This window comes from Cyphomyrmex costatus, unplaced genomic scaffold (genome assembly GCF_001594065.2).
Source record: "Cyphomyrmex costatus isolate MS0001 unplaced genomic scaffold, Ccosl1.0 scaffold277, whole genome shotgun sequence".
In the NCBI taxonomy this organism is placed as follows: domain Eukaryota; kingdom Metazoa; phylum Arthropoda; class Insecta; order Hymenoptera; family Formicidae; genus Cyphomyrmex; species Cyphomyrmex costatus.
The window spans coordinates 510756-529248 of record NW_017276877.1 but is presented as its reverse complement, the minus strand read 5'-3'; the positions used below and the strand labels follow the sequence as shown (position 1 = coordinate 529248).

General features: G+C 32.8%; 1 protein-coding gene across 2 annotated transcripts; it reads left to right on the top strand.

Moving 5' to 3' along the window:
- Positions 1 to 290: 290 nt before the first annotated feature.
- LOC108774904 (alpha-tocopherol transfer protein-like) lies at positions 291 to 17405 on the top strand. Of its 2 annotated transcripts, XM_018541135.1 has the most exons (12): positions 291 to 325; positions 409 to 498; positions 1198 to 1592; positions 1972 to 2122; positions 2288 to 2476; positions 2887 to 3167; positions 3381 to 3680; positions 8663 to 8801; positions 15202 to 15361; positions 15507 to 15612; positions 16272 to 16635; positions 16991 to 17405. In XM_018541135.1, the coding sequence occupies exons 2-12, from the start codon at positions 420 to 422 to the stop codon at positions 17140 to 17142; spliced, it is 2316 nt and encodes a 771-aa protein (XP_018396637.1). In that variant the 5' UTR covers positions 291 to 325; positions 409 to 419; the 3' UTR covers positions 17143 to 17405. The 2 variants fall into 2 exon arrangements, with proteins under 2 accessions (XP_018396637.1, XP_018396636.1); XM_018541134.1 differs by lacking the exons at positions 291 to 325; positions 409 to 498; positions 1198 to 1592; ... (2 more) ...; positions 2887 to 3167; positions 3381 to 3680 and adding an exon at positions 4896 to 4913.
- The last annotated feature ends 1088 nt before the right edge of the window (positions 17406 to 18493 follow it).

Here is an 18493-nt window from a genome sequence, read left to right as displayed (position 1 = left end):
TGTCTTGATTGGCTGAATTCCGATGCGCAATCCGCAATCTCAGTCCAATCCGCGTCCACAGTCTGTAGTATGACACGGGCTTAAGGACGTTCCCAGGACGTTTTTCGAATATGACTTATTTATGAGATTCTCCTTTGGTTGTTCAGGCAACCAATTTTGTTGATTAGCGACAGCGCAGCCTAATTGTTTTTTTTTTTTAGAAAGAAAACAAAACGGACGTAGCAATTATCGAGACTGATCATCTAGAATTAAATTTTTTTCGTCTATCTAAAAGGTCTCTAAAGAGTCTTCTTTCTATAAAGAATCATTTGCGAGTTGATTACAGGTGAGCGATGTATTATAAATATATGTGATGCGAGATAATCTAATTGCACCATAATGAAAAAACGTTTAAATTAATTTCGTTAGCGGAAACCGTCATGTCACGTTCCGGTATCTTCGTTCTGGTGCTGTGGTCACTGATGACGTGCTCCTACGGATTTACGATGGATCGTGCAGGTATCGCGTCAATCTTTGCTTTTATCTTCGCTTCGTTTAAATAGTCACATTTGTTACTGTAACTTACGACAAAGAAGTATAAACGTGCATTAATTATTTAAGTCAACTTATTCATAACCGATTCTTGTTTCAAGACAGTCTTAAGTAATGTCTTAAGATGCTAATATAATCTGTAATTTATGGAAATTTTAATATTGTATACTTTAAGACGTATGTCTTAATTATAAGAATTGACTATGAATACCAGTCTTAATTATATAAGAATTGACTATGAATACCAGTCATTGACTATGTTTACATCGTATAAACACCAATTAAATCCGATTTAAAAGTATTAGTTGTTATTTAACTAACGTTTGTATGAATAGCGCCGAGGCACTGTCATGTCTCCCAATATTTTACATTAGTAGTTAACTATTGCTGTTACTATAAACTGCGGATGTTATTAAATTATTAAACCCGATTAATAATGGCATGTAAATATAATCATTTATTTGGTTTCCTGCTTTCAGTATCATTCTTAAAGGCTCGCTATTTTAGATCACATTTTTACACGCATATCGTGACGTTTTTCCTTTTCCTCTGTTTTAAAAAATATACTATAATGCGTAAATTATTTAAATGCCCCTTTCTAAGAACGTTTATTATACATATTGACTAATAATAATGTATGTGACTAATAATGTCACACCTCAATAGTATTATTTGTGCCGCCTGCATGGGACACGGCACCGTCCTTGGACACTTATCGAAGAGTATTCGTCAATCCTGCAATGAAAAACCAGACGCAAGTAACTGATATGAATAGGACCTTGCAAACTGGAGATGCGAAAATGTCGGAGAATATGTTAGAAAACCAGACGCGCGAGAAGAAATCAACAACCAAGAAAGTCGAGATGAAACCTATCAATAAAACAGCATCAGCAATGAGGAACGACGCTTCTGATTCTTCTGAAGAAAACGCTAATGCTATTATTACTCCTCGAAATATCATTTTGCTCTTGATCGATGAGAGAGGTCGTGAGAAAAAGGACGGGAACTCGTGGAAAGATTATAAAGAAAGACTACCCTTCGCGATTGAAGGATTTCTTCAAGTACTTTTCCTATAATTACATTAATCATTTCTATATCGGATAATTTGATAGAAAATTGAACGTCGATGGAACAAATTTTTCTTTTATTATTTAACTCTCCTTTCTACAATCAATAATAAGTACAGAATAAATTCGCGTTCTTACGAAAAAATATATTTAAATATTTTGATTAAATATAACGTTACAAAATAACAGTTTGATAAAAATGTAACGATAAAAGAGTGGCGATTTTTTAAATATGTTAAATTTAGAAGAATTTATAAAATTCAGCTTTTACAATTTTATCTTGTATATACTATGTATGTACAATCCTTTTTAAACTTATTTACATTTGATAGTTTAAATTCGAGTTGTGTTAGATATAAAATTTATATTGTAGAATTGCCACAATAAGACCGAGAGCGCTAATTTCTCCATGGGCAACGCATCTACTTCTGAAAAGAAGGAAAAAGGTTGCAACTGCGAGCGTATACTTTCGAATATCGAACAACTGTTATTCTGGGCGAGACACACGAGAGGAATGACAACAGGTTTGAAAAAAAAAGTTTATTTAATTATTGAAAGAGAGTTTATGTATCGAAATCTCTAAAAATATTAATATGAGAGAATATTAAAAAATTATATATATAAATACATATGTTATTGCATTTATTTCATATTTTGATTACTAAATTTTATTCGATTTTATGGAACAGGTGCAGTTTCCGGTAGCAACTTTTCGGTTCCATTTTTTCCTAGATACGAGTTTAACTCCAATAAGAGTAATGCACAGTTAGAACTACGTAAAAGCAAACGCGATTCCAATGACGGTTGGCAAGTGATCGATCTTAGCGATCGGACGAGTTCTGTTTCACCTTTGATTACGGAAGAATCTAAGACAGAGGGTAAGTTAGAAGTAGACTAAAAACAATTGAAAACAAATATGTTACACGAATATTCTAATAAAAATGAAAAGACTTACAATAGATGTTCATTTAAGTTTAAGAAGAATAGGGTAAGTATATAAATGTGGTAGTAAAATAAATGTCAAGAATAAAGTATAAAATTCGAAAATAATTTCAAGAATAGTCCTAAATATGAAATATAATATAAAATAGAAAATAATGTATTAGAATTAGATTCTATTTATTTTAATTCTAAGTGAAAATAAACATAAAGTTACATGTATAAAATATAACCTAGCAAACACAATCTGACGTTATTTATTATTTTGACGTAAAAATTAATAATCTTTCGTTAACTTATAATAATATATAAGAAAAAAAATGAAAAAAAGTAAATTTTTTGTTTATAGGAGATATGAATTATGATACTACATGGGATATTTTCGATGTGTTGTCTAAAATAAGAATGGCTTTTTTCCGTTCTCTACTCGAATCGTTGCACAAGAACGATGGTGTGGTCAAGAATGAATTTCCCTCGCGTAAACAGTTCTTTCTTCAACCGACTGCGACTAATTTAATCGAGAAAACCATCAAAGAGATGAAGTCTATGCCAAACGATAAGGGTTACATGTTAATCGCTGCCGTGCCGGGAAGCGAGGGAGCCGCCGCTGTCGATCTTCTTCAACGCGAAGTAATCATAGCTTCATTATCAATAAAATCATCAAATCTGATCCGCAAATGATTTAGAATATAAATATAGTTTAGTAGGTTTCTTAATTGGAGTATCTTCGTTAAATATTAAATTGAAATGCCGAAATCTCGGAAATAAGTATAATAAATAAAAAATAATTATCAATTTTTGCATACATTAATAAGCTCTTAATTTTTTCGTAAATCAATTAAGGCTTCTCTGAAGAACACTCTTTTGATCGTAACACAAATCTGTATTGATGACCAAATACCCGTTTCATTTGCTGCACAAGGACCGAATTCTCAAATTTTTCGAGAGGCAAGAGTTATCGATGAGCTACCAATTTTAATAAAAAAAGCGATAATCACAAGTGATTGTTATGATAATAACGAATGTGTAAATCAACAAAAACGCGATGTTCCGATTGAGTCACGTGTGTCGATTGGCGGAGTCATTTCGCAAGAATTGCCAGCGGAAAAGCGAGTTGTTAGAAACATGAACACAGAAAAACTGGTAAGGTGAATCGATCAGGTCTTGTTAGTTAATAATAATAACTTGTTTAAATGTGTTGCAAGTTTATTTTAATATTATTGTTTATATTTAATACACTTATATACGTCGCATTCTTTGAACATTAATCTTTACATATACATTATTTTATAATGCGTCTTAAAATACAGATTGTATAAAAGTAGATGAATATATAGTTTAACATATATTTGAAATTTAAATAACAATAATAATGCTTTGTTAAATACAATTAATTAATTAATTTGGATTAGATTAATCCAAAATTAAATTAAAAAAAATAATTGTGAAATTAATTGTTAATTCTGATTAAATTATCTATAATATCTTTTACCTAAAAATAATTGTACTTCATTTTTGTACAGAAAACGGATGAACTGAATGGCACCACGTCAAAGTAGGTTCTTTGTTTGTGTAAATTTTATTGTGTGTGTTTGTAACAAAGATTTTAATAAAAGTTAGTTTCAATCAGATTTAAATAATCTGATTTAGAAATATGTATATTGAGCTTTGATATAAAAATGATCATTTTATATCGTTTGTTTAGAGCACCGTAAATACCGAAGGAACAACTATTGGGAAAGAAATACAACCAGGCTTCCCAGAAGACAATACCATGTGACCTTAGTACAGTTCGCGGTATTATGATCTCGATTCTCGCCAAGGCCGCAATAATATCTTAAATGTTGACATAATATTTCGTATTTCGTCTTTATATATTTTTATTTCTTTATCTTTTTTCTATTTACCCTTCTATCTATATTTTACATAATATAGATGCGAAAAAATGAGAGTAAACACAACAATTTTGATAATATTTTCTTTAAAAAGTATTATAAGCGATAATATTCGGCAAATAACTTGTTCGCGAAAGGAAACAAATTATAATGTTATTACATTGTCATATTATCAATTAAATCTATGAATAAACCTTTGACGAATAAATTGTGCTTGTGCGATACGTGAGATAATTGCCCTGATTGCATCAGAAATGAACTTTTCCCAAAGAAAAATTAATTTCCGATACGTAAAGCTGTCTCGTTATGATCTAATTGGCAATTCAGAGAAGGCGCAGAATTGACCAGCTCGCGGGGCCAAGTGTTCACCGCGTGTCTAAACACGTCTTGCTAGGTCCAGTCAATTTCAAAATCACACGCGATTGCAACTAGTAATTTTATATACACGCGAATTCTTTCGGTTATGACGGTCGCTACTCGCGTAATATCGTGCCCTGGTGCAACAACGGCGCACGTACCCGCGAAAGAAAGTAAGACGAGGGCACGAGTGCAGCCGGTGTGAGTAGCGTGCGATTCTATGCACTCGGAAGTGAGTACGATAAAGAATCGAGCAAACGATTATCACAGAGTTATCTTCACTAGCGGCTTGCAAAAGTCGATAATAAGTTCTTGCATTAATTATTAATTATTCGCAAGTGTCGCACAAAGACTTGCGATTCCGTTCGTGTTAATATAATGATCACAATATTACATCGATAACTGAAGTTTTTTTGAAGAAAACTTCGTTAATTTCGTTAAATCTTATTTTATAATCTTATGTGACTATAAAATATACGTTCGAGAATAATTTGATAATAACTTGTGTAGTGTTAAATATATTACTTAATAGGATTGAGCTGGCGATGTGTTCAGCACACATTAGAATTACGATTAGAATTACGTAAAACAAGCGTGCATAATAATGAAGAATGAACTTTGTAACAATTATATTGTTTTTTTGATTTGATCATTATTGTCTATATTTGAATACAGAGTAAACAGGTTTATTTTTTTTTCAATTCAGCTTCTTAAATAGTGTTATCTTCTCTTTTTTTTTCTTCACGTTGGAGAAACAAAGAGATAACGTTTTTCATATTTATCACTTTTTTTTTTGTCACTTTATCCTTTTTTTTTATATAAAAAATGTGCACAAGAAATAACTGCGGCAAATCCCGAGATTCGTCACAATTAATTCTTTCTTATTGTCAATCTTTTTCGCTGATAATTTATTAAATAATAGCCTACATTTATAACTAATTATGCATATAATGTTGATATCAATCGTATATTTATTATGCTAGGCTAACCAATGCATTCACAAAGTGAATCTAATAGTAGATAAAAATAGCTAGTATAAAGTTTTCTATTTCTTTCCTATTGTATATTAATAATACAATCAATTATATGAATACTTTGCTAATAAAAAAAAAACCTGTCGACACTTTTTGCGCGATAGTCTCACTCTCTTCCAAGACATTAATTAAACCAACACGAGAACGGCTTTTTTTGGTATACGATTTAAATACGTAATTCTATATGGTTCTTTCTCAAGTGATGGATGACGATGAACAAAAGCATTAACGGAATAACTTTTGTTTCTTAATAATGTATTTCGACGAAGACTGGGGAATTATTATTAACACGGATCAGTACACTTCCGGGTTTACTTATGCATCACATACAACGGTAAGTAATTGCAATAATTTCGCAATTACTTACCGAGGAACAGCGATAACTAACTTCAATATAATTCCGTGATTTTAGAAACTCACGAAATTGCAACGTTTATATAACGTGAAAATTCTCGCCTGATGAGCGTGCCTGACCGCTTTGGTGCGTGCGTGATTCATCTTTTTTGCTCTGATAAACAATAAAATATGAAACTTTCTTCTGGGAATTAATCTACGTATTCTTAAGCGATTTGCATGCAAATAATTAAAAGCTTTTATTTTTTTTCTCATGTTCTTTTTATAATATCTATTAGCTTTTTTAGTTGGCTTCAGACTCTATGGCTCTATGGCCAATGTACGTCAACTTTATGCACATTCGCTAAATATCGATCTACATTCATAGATAATTATGTATGCCATGTGTATATGTATATGTAACATTGGCTAATGTTGGCTTGCATTAGACATGTCATTTGACTCCACCTTAATAAGATTGGAAATTAGTCAGTAATCTCTTCTTTATAAAAACAGAAATAGACCTTTACGTTAAATTTTTTTGCTCATGTAAAGTCGCTTAAAATTTGCATAAATATAATTTTATAATGAACAACTCTATATTACATTATGAAATTTTCAGATAATGATTATATTTGGTTATTTTCACAATTTTAGCCTATTATTTTTGGGACTACCCACAGACGCTATGCAATACGTAAATGCTTGCTTTGCTCTGTTTAATGTGATATTATTCAAAATGTATTCTTTTACGTTCTCACGGAATAAACGGGATTTTTTCTGACTCCCACCAAATTAACGGAGCTCGACCAATTTATTAGTAAAATTTGCCCGAAAAAATTGTTAATCAGATTTTCTTTTTACCTCGTTGTACTATAACGGCAGAGAGTGGGGTGTCTCTCTGATAAAAGGAGAACCGGTCCACACGAAGTAATCATTCCCACTCCGTTGTTCATTTACCGTCTCTCGAGAGTTCGCGGCTCCGCTCATTTCTCTTTCCGCAACAATCCGAAAGTCGCCGTTGCCGCGATCATTTGAGTGTCTGTGCCTGAAAATCGTGTTGCACATCGGTCAAGGTAAGTTTGGCCCTCTTTTATAAGAAACATTCAGATTGAGATCATTTTGCATGCATATCATGTCACGTTAATGTTACTGCATAATACCACAGTTACAGATACATTTAGCAAAATATGCTTTAAACGTCGCGTTTAATCTCTCTAAATATAATAAAGGGTAAGGATTGTACGTTTCAAATTTAACGCAGAACCGCAATCATATTATCCGCAATATTTTATTTAACTCTTCTTTAATTCTTTTTAAATTTCGGGTTATCTTTATTTCCTCTTATACATTTTTTCCTCGTCTATATATACTACAGACACGACACATCAATTTATTTTATACTATAAATATCAAACAACCATGTGAGATTATTGAATATTTATAAAGTTGAAAACTGAAGATCCTCCTTTGTGTTTATGAGAACAGGTTTAAATGTATTTCTCTTCTTAAATAGTACCATTAATTCTAAATCTTTATAGTTAAACATTACTGTTAATTTTTTAAATCCGTGATATTTAATTAAAATTAAAAAGGTTCTCTCTTTGTCTCTCTTTTTCCCTAATAACTTGACATTATTATAAATTTAATTTCTATTGTATTCAAATTACATCCATTGATGCTGTACAGATAATACCCAAGTAATAACAAAATACCTATAAAATATTAAAAAAGACACTAAAAAATATACAAGCACTTTCTTAGTGCTTTACAGTTGTTTTCAAATATTTGTTAGAGTATAGACTTTCATACTTGCAATTTTCCTGTGCTTTACGAAAAGATAGTTTACGCGATAGTAACCTAGTCGCACTTACGTCATAGCTATTCTAATTTAAAAAACCTCTTGCTTTTAACTTTGTTATTTTTTAACTTCAAATTTTTACTTTCTCCTTTAAGTAAATACTTTGTTCTCGCGAACTCTACGTGGCAAGGAGAATATGCCCTACAATTTGTTGGTATAAATTACAAGAATATGATCTTACAAAATATTAGATGGCGACTAAACAGGTCATAAAAAATGAATTTCGAAATACCGCCGTTCCCGAAACGAGAAGGGATAAAGATTAAGAAACATTCTCTCGGCTTCATACGTATGAAGCCGCGACGAGTTAGAGAAAGTTCGCGTTGAGCAAGCCGCTTTGGTCAGCATTAATTCCTGACATAAGAACGATGGGTATCTCAACCGGTTGTGCAATCCCTGTAGCGCACATTGCGCGCGTAACACGTGCAACCGAAAAAGAGTTACAGGCATTATGCATACGCAGGACGATGTCGGATTTATTTTGCAAATATAATTTAATTTTACGCTTTCTAATCCTGAAAATGGGGGACGTAAATTTATATTTTTTATTATAAGAATTTTTTCTCAATTATCTTCGAATTTGCCTGTCTCTGTTTGGCATATAAGTACGTTCCTACTTTCTTATTGTGCATGCTGTGTTTGTAGATGCTGCTGATACAGCCTACTGAGGAAATGTCTAAGCAGATACGAGTGGAGTTGAACGAGAATATAGCAACGCGTGATAAGGATCTCGAAATGATCAAAGAATGGCTCACTAAGCAACCGCATTTACCTAAGTTTGATGGTACACACGATTTTTGTCAGATATTTGTTAAATGACACATAAAATTATATAATCGCGAAGGCGATCTACAGTCTGTATAAAGTTTTGGGATAGAATCTTTTTTATAGTTTTTTATATTGCATATTTTCATATACATATATACAGGGAATGGAAGTAACTCGTTACTTGTAACGAAGTTACAGTTACAAGTTACTTTTTTGGTAACTTTACTGGTAACTGCGTTACTTTCTTTTTTTGGTAACTGTAACTGTAACTAGTTACATTTTTTACTCGGTAACGAGTAACTGTAACTAGTTACATTTTTTACTCGGTAACGAGTAACTGTAACTAGTTACATTTTTTACTCGGTAACGAGTAACTGTAACTAGTTACATTTTTTACTCGGTAACGAGTAACTGTAACTAGTTACATTTTTTACTCGGTAACGAGTAACTGTAACTAGTTACATTTTTTACTCGGTAACGAGTAACTGTAACTAGTTACATTTTTTACTCGGTAACGAGTAACTGTAACTAGTTACATTTTTTACTCGGTAACGAGTAACTGTAACTAGTTACATTTTTTACTCGGTAACGAGTAACTGTAACTAGTTACATTTTTTACTCGGTAACGAGTAACTGTAACTAGTTACATTTTTTACTCGGTAACGAGTAACTGTAACTAGTTACATTTTTTACTCGGTAACGAGTAACTGTAACTAGTTACATTTTTTACTCGGTAACGAGTAACTGTAACTAGTTACATTTTTTACTCGGTAACGAGTAACTGTAACTAGTTACATTTTTTACTCGGTAACGAGTAACTGTAACTAGTTACATTTTTTACTCGGTAACGAGTAACTGTAACTAGTTACATTTTTTACTCGGTAACGAGTAACTGTAACTAGTTACATTTTTTACTCGGTAACGAGTAACTGTAACTAGTTACATTTTTTACTCGGTAACGAGTAACTGTAACTAGTTACATTTTTTACTCGGTAACGAGTAACTGTAACTAGTTACATTTTTTACTCGGTAACGAGTAACTGTAACTAGTTACTTTTAAAAAGTAACTTTCCATTCCCTGCATATATATATAAGTCTGTATTCAGAATTTACAACAATGTTAGCGTTTTAATATGCTATATATAATTTATGTTTACGTTACACATACTACAAAATTTCGAAGATAAAAACTCGTTTTTTATAAAAAAAAAAACGCGCTATGAATACATATCATAATTTTATAATATTAAATTTTATTTTAATTTATATGTAGTAGTAGTTTTTATTAACGCCATCGCCATAAGGCATTAAGCAATGACTTCCTTCATACATATAATTTACATATTCAACTATATTAAACAATATCCGCCGCAATATACCACACAATTGACTGCTTACAGTACTCACATGCCATATATCCCCTATTTGTTCTTTCCTTTTCTAATTACATTTAACTTTTCATTCAGCTTATTTAGCCATTCGTATCCATTTCCATCCTCTCTTAAAAGTCCATTCACGCTTCCATTCCATCTCTCCATTTTTTCGCACTCATACATCCAGTGTTCTAAGCTTTCTTTTACTCTTTCACACAATTCACAGTTCATTATTTCTCTATCTATCCAATAACAATTATTTCTTTCCAAATTTCCGCATCTTGCCCTAGCTATTATACACTTTTTATTTACTTTTTTATTTTCTCTCTCAGTCAGATATTTTGGTAACATTAACGTTTTTACATCTTTATATCTATAATTATATTCCGAATTTTCCATACTATTATAATTTTCTTGCCCCTGCACCTCAACATCTCTTTGCTTTAACTCATCTACATTTTTCACACTACACTCCCATTTCTCAACACTCATTCCACATCTCCATAAATACTTTCTTTTCTCCTCATTCTCCTCCGTCCATACATTCCTACTTTCATCCTGCATTCTCTCCCTATCGCATTCCAATATTATCTTTGCACTACTCTCCTCTCCCATTTTCTTTTCATATCTTATGGCCCTATTACCTGTTTCTACTCTAATCTTGTTTCTCTTGCCCTCCTCCCTTACAATATATCCCGGTGTATTCCAGTTAACTCCCATAACCCATCTTAGATATTTCTCCCCTACACTTTCTATTTCTCTCCATTCCCTATAGCCCCATATCTCAACTCCATAAAACAGTACACTTTTGACTAGGGAGTCAAAGAGTCTCCATCTCCATCTCCAATCATCTCTAAACTTTCTCTCCCCGAATCCCCAAACCCATCTCATTATCAGATTCGCTTTTTTAACTCTATCTCGAATCTGCTCTATATTCCTATTGCTTCTTTGTAAGATATAACCTAGGTATTTGAACTTTCTTACTACCTCTATGTTTTCACCCTTCCACCACCATTTTCGTGCACTATCCCTTCCTCCCCCCTTTTTAAAAATCATAATCTTTGTCTTTTCTACATTTAGCTTTAGTTTCTTATTTTTTAAATACTTCCCTAATCCTCTTATCATTCCGCTTAGCCCATCCTCTGTTTCCGCCAAAACCACTATATCATCTGCATATTCTAACGTTACAATTCTATATTCCCTTATTTTTACTCCTCCTACCCCTTTTTTTAAGAACTCTACCAAATCTGCAATGTATAGGCTGAACAGTGATGGGCTCAGCGGACATCCTTGTCTGACCCCATTTTCTATCCAGAAATACTCCGTCAATTTTGATCCAATTTTAACTCTGCATCTGGTTTCCTTATAGATTTCTTTTATTTTTTCAATTAAACTCTCCCTTATTCCTCTCTTTTTCAGGCAATTCCACAAGCTTTCTCTATTAACTTTGTCAAATGCTGCTTTTAAATCCACGAACATCGCGTATGTTTTCTTACTCTCATATATTCTTCTACCTACTATGTGTTTCAGTATTTTTATACAATCTATTGTTCCTCTTTTTTTCCTAAATCCAAATTGCGACTCACTCCACGCCCCCACTCTATCCGCTTCCTTGATCAGTCTTTCGTTTAAGATTCCTGCATAAATTTTACTAGCTGTACTTGTTAATGTGATTCCCCTATAATTTTCTACCTTTTTACTATCTCCTTTCTTTTTAATTGGTACTATTATTCCGTCCCTCCATTCATTTGGATATTCTTCTCCTTTTATTATTTTATTGAATAAATTGACCAATTTCTCAACTATTTTCTCACCTCCATACATCCATATTTCATTTTTTAGTTCATCTATTCCTGCTGCTTTATCCTTTTTCATTTTTTTAACCTGTAGCATTACCTCCTCTGTTGTGATCTCCTTTTCCATTTCTCCATTGTCCTTGTTTTTTCTACTATCCTTGCTCGACTTCTCCTTCTCCTCTGTTCCTTCTAACAATTCCACGAAATACTTTTTCCACTCTTCTAACTTAATTTCTTTATTAATGCCTTCTCTTTTTTTCCTATATTTGTTTACATACTGCCACGCTTGTACATCCGTTTTTATGTTTTTTATAACCTCTTCTTCCTTAATTCTCCATTCTTTAAGTTTTTGTTCACATAACTTTTTGTATTCTTCTCTAGCTTTCGATATTTCTACTTCCTTTCTTTTCTTAGCTTCTCTTAATATTTTTCTTAGTTTCTTTTTACCCTCCCAGCACTCCCGGTCCCACCATGGTTTTGTATTCATAATCATTGTATTCTCTTTCCTTTTATTTTTACTAACTGCTTCCCCTAATTTTTTTCTCATATCCTCCCACTCTTCAGCGCTGTTATTTACTATATTCCATTGCATTTCTTCTACTCTTTCCTTATATATTTTAGTCCCCTTCTCCGACCAATCCTGTATTACTCTTTCTTCCTCCCTCTCTATTACTCTCTCTATTTCCCCTTCTATTTCTACTACTAAGGCATTATGATCAGATTCTACTCTTTCTATCACCTTAAATTCGCTTACTTTATCCCACGTTCTCATGCTTGTTATACAATAATCTATTACTGATTTATTTAATCCCTTTTCATACGTCCAATTCCCTTCTTCGTCCCCTTGTTTATTTCCGTTCAAAATTACCCATCCTTTCTCTTCTACTAATCTTAACAGCTCTTCCCCCTCTTTATTTAATACTTCATCTTTAGATTTCCTTTCTATTTCCTTTCTACCTTCCTCCTCCCAGCCCATTTCCCCTCCTTCTCCTATTCTTGCATTAAAATCTCCTCCAACCAATATAAACTTTTCATCCCTCTCTTTAGTAATATTATCTAATTCTTGCAATCTGTCCCTATTTCCCTCTTTATTATATACTCCTATTATTCTCCATTTTTTTTCTCCCAGCTTTATTCTACATTCAATTAGCCACTCCTTATCTAACTTTATTTTTTCAACTACAATTCCTTTTCTTATTCCTAAAATTATTCCTCCCATTGCCCTGCCCTTTATCATCTTTTTATTTGCTCCAACGTTTTCCCATATCCATTCTTTTGGTAAATTTTTTTTAAAAACGTCCCAATTTTTGTTTTCTAACCATGTCTCTATAAAAATTATCACATCATACTCTTTTATCCAATCCCAAAATATCTTATTCTTATTATTAATTCCCGCTATATTCCAGAATAAAATTTTACATTTACCTAACTTTCTTTTTTCATTCACTTTTTTATTACTACTGCTCCTTTTTGCTCTCTTACTCTTATTTAATTTTTTACAATCCTTTACCTCATCCTTATCGCACTCATTCATTCTTATCTCTTCATGCATATCTTTTCCCACATCCATCTTTTCCTTTCCTTGTATTCTTACCCCTCCATCTGTATTTCTGTGCTCCTGTAAAACCCCCTCTCTACAACACTCTTACTTCCTTCGTTCCACATCCATTCTTTTCCATTTACCCACATTCTACCATACGCCACTTTAACATTCGCTCCACTTATTCTTTCACTCTTCGCCTTTAGTCTTAATTTTGCCTGCATCTCCCTCTCTCCCTTAGTCATATCGTCATTAATGTAAACATTTTTATACCCCTCTCTATTTGCCAGCTTCTTTTTGTTAACCATAACTAGTCTTTTTTCTTCGTAATTTCCCAATTTCGCAATTATTACCCCTTCCCTTTCCCTATTTCCGACTCTATACACTTCTTTCAATTCTACCCTATTTTCTAAACCCCCCATCTCCTTGAGTACTTTCGCTACCGCCCCCTTTGCGTCCCAACCCTCTACTTTCATCCCCGTTATTGCTATTCTGCATCTTCTTTCTCTTCTTTCTTCCTCTTCTCTCTTCTTCTCCATCCATATCATCTTCTCTTCATAGCGTCTGCCTTGTTTTTCTTGTTCTCCACTCTTCTTTTTCAACTCTTCTATCTCATTCTTCAGTTCTGCTATTTCTTCATCTCTGTTTTTCTCTCTCTTCTCACTCTCTTCTCTGTATCTTTTAAACTCCTCTTTCCACTCTCTTATCTCTTTTAACAGTTCTACATTGTTCTCTCTTAGTATTTTCTTAATCTTTTCTTCCTCCATTTTACATCTTTCTTCTTTAGCTTTATTTTCTTTCCTCTTCTTGCTTCGACTCTTCGTTATCTCCCACTCGTCCTCGCTGCTTTCTTCGCTTCTCTGTTTCCTCTTCAGCCACGAGGCTACGCTGCTCACCGATCCACTTCTTTCACTTTCTTTCCGCAGGCGATCGACGTTCGTCGGCCGTCCCCTTCGCTTAATCTCTTTTTTGTCTTCTCGTTCGCCTTCTCCTGATATCTGACTTGCTTCCGATGTTGCTTCCCCTTCCTTATCCACTCCCTCTCCTATCTTAGCTACCCACACCTCGGTGCGTCTCTCCCTCTCGTTCCTCGCCAGCTTCTATCTCTCCTTCCCCTCTCTCTGTCGCTACTCTTCTCTCTCTCTACTTCTATGTCCTTCGCTACTCATGTACTAACTCGGAGAGCATTACTCCGCCCTCATCTGCCGTTGTATGCTCGAAGCATGTAGCCCTATGCATGCACAAATATTACAAATATATATATAAATATACTCCGCTCTCCACTGCCTCTCGCCGCCTCTGCACCACTCTATCCTCGTACCCTCTCTCTCACACTCTCATGCCATGCAACTTTGTTGTGTGACGTTTTAGGTTAGATTTGCCTTCTTCCCTTTTTCGCAAAAATCTCGCTTCTCCAAACGGATAAACAAGCTGTTTATTATCGCTCAGCTCTATCTCTACCGACTCTTGCCTTCTGTAACAAACTCCCCGCAGGGCGTATCTCTCTTAACCGGAAATCCTATTTTAATTTATATTGTATTTTATTTTAATACATTATTCGTTGTATTTAAATGTTTAGAATAAAATTCTGTTTTAAATTCTGACATAAAAATTATATAGATTATCTAAAGTAGGCTTTAAGATATTTTTTCGATTAATTACAATATAGATATATAGTAACTATAATATAATCTTATTGCCTATTAGATGATCGAAGAATAATGACATTTCTACGTGGATGCAAGTTTTCCTTGGAGAAATGCAAACGGAAACTGGATATGTACTTCACGATGCGCGCAATAGTCCCTGAATTTTTCTCCAATCGTGACATCACAAGGCCGGCGCTGCAAGAAATAGTAAAGCTTGTGTAAGAATATTGCAATATTAAGCACATTATACATATGGCGATAATTTATGATGTCGATATTATTCGGTATTAGATATTCGGATTCGTAGTGAAAGGATTATGAACTATAGGCAAACTAATCGAACTCTTCGTCTTCTTCTCGCAGACATCTACCTCCTTTACCGGGCTTGACACACAAAGGATGTAGAGTGATCGTCATGAGAGGAGTTGATAAGGACGTACCGACTCCCAATATACCGGAAGCTATGAAGGTATAAGTTCCATTTCATTTCGTCAAAATTATCCAGATATTTACGGTTTTGTTGAAGTAGCTAAAAATTTAGACACAAATCTAAAAATAATTTTGTTGAACCTTTAAAGTAATTATGTAGGACGTTTAAGTAATGTTTACAAAAGTTTTAGCAATTAGTTTAAGCGTTCTTCATAATTATTTGAATAATCAATAAAATTCAAACCCGTGCTGTGAAAATTTAGATTCATTTTGGCTGCTTTACTTTAAAAGAAAATTATACAAAAAAGAACTGGTTTTTGTTAAAGTACACTGACAATTTAGCTAAATACAAATTTGAAAATAATTTTATTGGTTCCTTAAAATAATAAAGTAGGACGCTCAAGCATGATAGACAATACTTCAAATAATTGATGTTGTAGCAATCAGCTTAAACGTTTTTTATAACTATTTACATGTTTTAAAAAATTATTTTTAAACATATGTAGCTAAATTATAATATTAAATACTTCAGCAAAACCATATAAGCATTGCTTTAGAAATTTTATTGTGCCTGAAAATGGAAGATTAATCTTATTTATAGCTTAATCTTTCGTATTGGTGCTTAGTATTCTGGGAAAGATACTTTATGTTATACTTCGTATCATAGCGTCAGAATAACAGACATTATTATCATTAAAGATAGTGTTCATGATCGGCGACGTTCGTTTGAAAGAAGAGGAGCACGGTGTGGCCGGTGACGTCTACATCCTTGATGCTGCCGTTGCGACGCCCATACATTTTGCCAAGTTTACACCACCTATAGTGAAGAAATTTCTGGTCTGCGCGATGGAGGCATATCCGGTGAAGCTGAAGGAAGTGCACGTGATAAACATCAGTCCGCTTGTAGACACGATCCTTAATTTCGTCAAACCGTTCCTGAAGGAAAAGATACGCAATCGCATCTTCATGCACAGTGACATCAAGACACTATACGATTACGTACCCCGAGAGATATTGCCGGCCGAGTACGGTGGCGACGCTGGACCCATTCAGAATATACATGGCACGTCTCAATTTCATTAATTCTATTTATTTAAAGTTATATAGAGTCTCTCGAAATGTAACTTTTAATTTCAAGCACAGGTCTTTTAAATCTCTTGAATATTTCGAGAAAAAAAGTATTTTAATCAAAAAAGTCTTTTTCATTAAATATATAAAAAAAGTTGTTAAAAAAAACATTAAATTTTCTTTATTAAATTTATGAAACTTTTATATGATATTGAAGCAAATAATAATAACAACTTAATAGTTATTATCAAAATAGCAATAAGGTACTTGTAGGAAACGTTTGCATTTTATATATTTTCAATGTTAAGACGATTTCTCTATATCGTTTCTTTTTCTTTTGTCTTCTTCAGACAAGTGGATGAAGAAGTTAGAGGAATACGGACCGTGGTTCGCGGAGCAGGAAGCTTTGAAGACTAATGAGGCCTTACGACCAGGTAAACCAAAGACGCAAGACGACCTATTTGGTCTCGATGGATCCTTCCGGCAGTTATCGATCGATTAAGTCATTTAACGCGATCCGAAATCGTTATGGCGTAATCATCGCCAACGGCAGTCGTTAATCAGATCGTCAGCATAAACTTTGATGTTGATCGGTCATAAACTCCGTCCACGATGAAAACATTGAAATCTGAACATTTTTGTTTCAAACGACTACAAATGTATCGCAAACTTTTATGCGAATTGTGCTCAACATCGAGTATGTACCTTTAAAATAACACGACCAAATTCGTATATACTTGCGTAGTTAAAGCATAATATATTTTTACCGAAAATTTCTTAATTGTTTCACTGACTCTTTGCCCTTCTTCTATATACTTTGTTTTATACTTATAGAGTCTAACTTTTATTACTTTTACCGAAAAGCTTGCCAGAAAAATAGCAACGATGATTCATTATTAACAGTATTTTTCATTTTTTATAATTTTTTTAATATGATAATTTATTTATTTTTACAAACTAAATTAAATTATAATATCCGTTCAAATGAATTTTTCAAATTAATTATAATTTTCAAATTTATTTTTACAATTGGAGAGACGTTATATTATTGATTATAATTCATTAGACGATAACTTTAAAGACGATAACAAAAAACAAAGTTTATCATTTTTCTTTTTATTCATCTTTCCTTTTCATCGACTTTTATTGAATAATACAGTTCGTGTTTTTCTACGTACATAGAATAATCAAATTTTAATATTCTCTTTTAGGATTTTATGTAATAAAATGATAACTATACTTCATATACATATAATCATATTAATGATAAAACATAAAAATTATATTTTGGTTTTGTCTTCTAAATTGACTATCTCTCTAAATCTCGTGGAATGAAATTTTTCTCCACCACTCTCTTGTTCAACAGTAATAGATTTTTCACTTTTTTTAAAGTGAGATTTACTCTTTCGGAATGAGATTCACTCCAAAGGAGTGAAATCTCAGTCTCTGTTTTGGAGTGTATATAATACCAGAGTAAATAAAACCTCACTCTGAAATGAGATTTTACTTCCTTTGGAGTAAAATTTATTCCAAAGGAGTAAAATCTACTCCAAAGGAGTAAAATCTCATTCCAAAGATTAAATCTTACTTTAAAAAGAATGAAAATCTTCAACTCTTGGACAAAAGTGATAATATTTTCACGTTTCTTTTTTTTCGAGACTGACTTAATTTTAGTCTTTTCGAGTGATATTTTACTCCACGAGATTTAGAGAGTAAGTTAAGAAATTTTATTGCCAAAGTTGATGTCTTACAATAGGTAATATCTCAATATACAAAATATTGTGATATAACGTTTAGTCAAGCAGTATGTTAGAATATACCATACTTTTATACATATGTATATGCACATTATT

Coding starts and splice junctions, on each gene's coding strand:
- LOC108774904 (XM_018541135.1), top strand. CDS start 420: ATGTCACGTTCCGGTATCTTCGTTCTGGTGCTGTGGTCACTGATGACG. Junction 499..1,197: donor ATTTACGATGGATCGTGCAG/GTATCGCGTCAA, acceptor ACACCTCAATAG/TATTATTTGTGCCGCCTGCA. Junction 15,613..16,271: donor ATATACCGGAAGCTATGAAG/GTATAAGTTCCA, acceptor TTATCATTAAAG/ATAGTGTTCATGATCGGCGA.